This window comes from Rhincodon typus, chromosome 2, assembly GCF_021869965.1.
Source record: "Rhincodon typus isolate 14 chromosome 2, sRhiTyp1.1, whole genome shotgun sequence".
Classification (NCBI taxonomy): Eukaryota; Metazoa; Chordata; class Chondrichthyes; order Orectolobiformes; family Rhincodontidae; genus Rhincodon; species Rhincodon typus.
Window position 1 is genome coordinate 51520029 of NC_063333.1, and position 4256 is coordinate 51524284.

The following is a 4256-nucleotide window of genomic DNA, read 5'->3' on the forward strand; positions in this document are numbered from 1 at the left end:
CACTAAATTACCATCCAGGCTTCATTCTGTGCCCTTGTCACTCTGTGATCCAACGAATGGCTGCTCAACATGGAATAGTCCATAGACTAGAATCCCCGTAGTGTGGAAACGGGCCCTTCGGCCCAACAAGTCCACACCAACCCTTGGAGCATCCCACCCAGACCAATACCCCTAGAACACAGGTAATCTACACATCCCTGAACACTACGGGCAATTTAGCATGGCCAATCCACCTAGCCTGCACATCTTTGGATTGTGGGAGGGAAACCGGAACACCTGGAGGATACCCACGCAGACACGGGGAGAATGTGCAAACTCCACACAGACAGTCGCCTGAGGGTGGAATCGAACCCGGGTCCTTGGCGCTGTGAGGCAGCAGTGCTAACCACTGAGCCACCGTGCCACCCCATCAACTGAGGTGGTGAGGTCAGTAGTAATTATCAAGTTTCCTTGCCCATGTTTGTCTTGATGGCACCCAGTGTCAACATTGCAGTCTTCCTGGGCAACTCCCTCCTTACTGTATACCAGTGTTCAATCACCTCTGGTATGTCTATCCTGCTGGTGGGACAGGTCATACCCAAGGATGGTGGTGCTGGTGTCTGGGACTTTGTCAATAGAGGTATGATTCAGTGATTAGGATGATGTCAGGCTGCTTCCTGACTAGATTATAGGACAGTCCTGGCAATTTTGACACACGTCCCCAGAAGTTAGCAATTAAGATGGACTTTTCAGGTTGGATAGGTTTTGCCATGGTTGTTCCTGGTATCTGGGTCGATGCCAAATATATTAATTTTATAGTTTGTGGCAATTTGTTACAACAGAATATCTTGTAGGCCATACAGAAAGCAATTAAGCATCCATCACATTTCTGAATGTGAAGTTACATGTAGGCCAGACCAGGTAAGGATGGCAGATTTCCTTCCCTCATGGATATTAGTGAGCCAAGTGAGTTTTTACAACAAAGGCTTCATGTTCACCATTATCAGGACCAGCTTTTAAATCCAGGTTTCATTCATTGAATTCAAATTTCACTGGCTGCAGTGATGGAACTTCACCCCATGTCTGCAGAGCATTAGAGTTGGCCTCCAGATGACCCATGCATGGTACCGCTGTCTTCTTGAATATATTTTCACCGTCTGTCTAAGAACTAAAAACATTCAGAATAGGTAGCACTAGCTGCACACTAGATAATAATATGTCAGCAGCTGGTGCGTGTGTATCACATGACCTGACATCAGTTTTAGAGGATGACCAAATTTGTAGGACATTTTTTGCCGATTGCTCCTTCGACCCGCGACTTGTTTCCTTGCAGTTTGCTTGTTCAGAAGTCTCTGAAAGAGATGTCTAGAAATCATATTTAGAATTATTACAACAACCAGAAAAGGTGAAAGATGATAGGTTTTCCACTATGACTATGAATAGTATTAAGTATGGTGTCCAAGTATTAAGTATGGTAGTTAGTTTTTGAACATACAAAAACAAAACTGTCGTGGGAATATAATGTATACAAATAAAAACCATCTGTACTACCCCTCATACAAAGTTATCAAGTTCTTTTTATTAAAGAGTAAGAATTCAAAAGAACATGAAATACTTTTAACTTTAGTGAGTTTTTCCATAATATTGTACCTATTTCTGGGATTACATAATTTTTTTGACATTCCCTACAATCTTTTTTTGAAATATAAGCAATAAATAATTGTCATTCTTTATTATTTTTAGTTATATTTTGATCACTGCAGGTACATTCATAGTAGCTAACATGCAATCAATTCTAAGTAACCTAATTCATGACATATCTTTTTCACCACAGTGCTGTAGATAACCTTTTCTCCAATTATTTGAGATAACACCATAAATAGGATTATTGTAAAGCATTTGAGTTTTCTTTCAAGCTTTGTCACAAAAAGTTTTCATTATAAACATGTGACTTAAATATGGTTTCCATACCAAATGTATAAAAATAGTCATTTTTTGATAAATAATTGAACAAATTGATTTACATGATACAATGTGCAGCAACTAACCTTCTGCTACCAGCTGTAGTTGACTGATTGTCTAGGAGACTGCATGCAGTGTTAATTGTACCTGGGCCTTGTCAGCAAAGAAAAATGAATCAGCAGGACACCTGACCACCCAGAGCAAACTGTCCAATTCATATCCATCTGGGATGGTTCAGCAGAGATCTTTCAAAAATAAGAAAATCTTTGCTTTTGGGAAGAATTACTTCTGCTAGCAGAGCCATTTTTATTCAGCTGCCCTCGATTTCCAGCTGTCCTCAGGCTGCAAGTGTCTTGAATCACCCTGGGAGTCTGCAGGCTAGATAAGCAAACTAGTTTTGTGCTCAAATAGTTATAGATTCATAAGCATGCTCCTGAAAACTGTTATTTGACATTTTTTTTCTCCACTGGAGAATAATCTGTTAGATTTCTACCACTTTATTTCTCATAAAGTTCGATTTCCAGTGTTCCCCTGAAGTCATTTTCTGTGACTCTTACTTCTGCAATATCATGGAATGCAGAAGAATATTGCATGGATGCAATCATAAAATATTTAAAACTGACAGTTCAATGCCAACCTTTTCAGTGCTTGCTTATTAATTCATTATAATCATTACAAATTAATGGCACTGTCATTCTTAAATTTGTCAGTACCTGTCATAACTTTCATAGGTGAAGCTGCCATGTTTGATAAAGAGATACCTGACATCCCCTCAAGTTCCCAGGAATCTGGAGAATTTCCGAGGTCTGATGAGCTGATTGGGCCCAGGTTGGAGCTGCTACTCTCTTTAGATTTGCAAGGGAATGCTAGTGGGTTTGATCTCTCAGGCGATGAACATGTCGAAGATGAAAGGGTCACTGACATGGATTGAAGAGGGGTTAACGTGGTGTCAGAATGCGGAGACATACGTCGAACACGCGGTAAGCAATCACCTTGGGGTGACTGGCAATGCTCAGAATGGACTGGTGTAGACAGAATGTGGTAATGATCACTTTCCTTCGGTTGTTGTGAAATTATTCCTGGTCCTTGAGGGTTACTGTATTTGATTCCTGAATCCAAAGACCACATGTCTGCTGCCACTGTTGAGTTTTGTGATGGGTTTGTGGCAGCGCAAGAGGCTGTCCCACGCTGCATGTGAAAACAAGGCTGATGTGATGTCCAAGCCATTCTTGCTTTCAAGTTGTCCACTGTTGGGGCCATGTGAGCACCATGAACAGGCCAGAAAGGTGTATTTTTCTGTGCTGTCAAAAGGCTTTCCAAAAGATGCACTACATTGTGTAGGTCTTTGCCCAATTGAGACACTTCTTGAGTTAGATTACCCATCTGTAAAATAAAATGTACTTTGTCAATTGTCTTGTTAATGCAGTGCCAATCAAACCAAAACTACAGGCAACAATTTGCTGCACGTGACTAATTCTTTTCTTGTTTGTAGGACACTTCTTATCGATTGCTCCTTTGACCTGAGACTTGTTTTCATGCAGTTTGCTTGTTCAGGAACTCTCTCAAAGAGATGCCTAGCATCATATTTAGAAATATTATGCCAACCAGAAATGGCGAAAGAGGATAGGATTTCCACTCATCACTATGAACTGTATTCAGTTTGCTATCAAAAAGCTACTGTGGTCCTGTTAGTTTTTGAACATAACAAAAACAAAATTGTCATGGGAATACAATGTATACAAAATACAAACCATCTGTACCACCCTTCATACAAAGTTATCATGTGCTTTTTATTAAATGGTAAGAATTCAAAAGAACATGAAATATTTGTAACGTTAGTGAGTTTTTCCATAGTATTGTACCTATTTCTGGGATTACATAATTTTTTGACAATCCCTACAATCTTTTATTGAAATATAAGCAATAATTAAGTGTCATTCTTTATTAGTTTTAGTTATATTTTGATCACTGCAGATACATTCATAGTAGCTAACATGCAACCAGTTCTAAGTAACCTAATTCATTACATACCTTTGCAAATGCAAATGTAGTCTGTATTCTTTTTGATAAATGTGACCATGTTCCCTAATCTGGAAATGTTAGAATATATATATACCCTTGTGGGTATATCTTTCATGTCACCTCAGAGACTGAATTCAGCTGAACCTCTGACTGCAGCACATCAGCACCAGCACTTGAGAGTCATACTAGATTTTGAACTCAAGTAATGAGCATCTGAATTATCTATATAGGTGCAATGTTCCGATAAACAGAATTAATGCAGAAAATTATACATCCTGTATGTGTACATTCTC

At 39.3% G+C, this 4256-nt stretch overlaps 1 protein-coding gene across 1 annotated transcript in view; it reads right to left on the bottom strand.

The window, feature by feature from the left end:
* Positions 1–2613: 2613 nt before the first annotated feature.
* kcnh8 (potassium voltage-gated channel, subfamily H (eag-related), member 8) overlaps positions 2614–4256 on the bottom strand; it is a 385185-nt gene continuing 383542 nt past the window's right edge. Inside the window, exon 16 of the mRNA XM_048612148.1 lies at positions 2614–3324. Coding sequence (XP_048468105.1) covers positions 2614–3324 — 711 coding nt within the window. The remainder of the gene's footprint in view (positions 3325–4256) is intronic.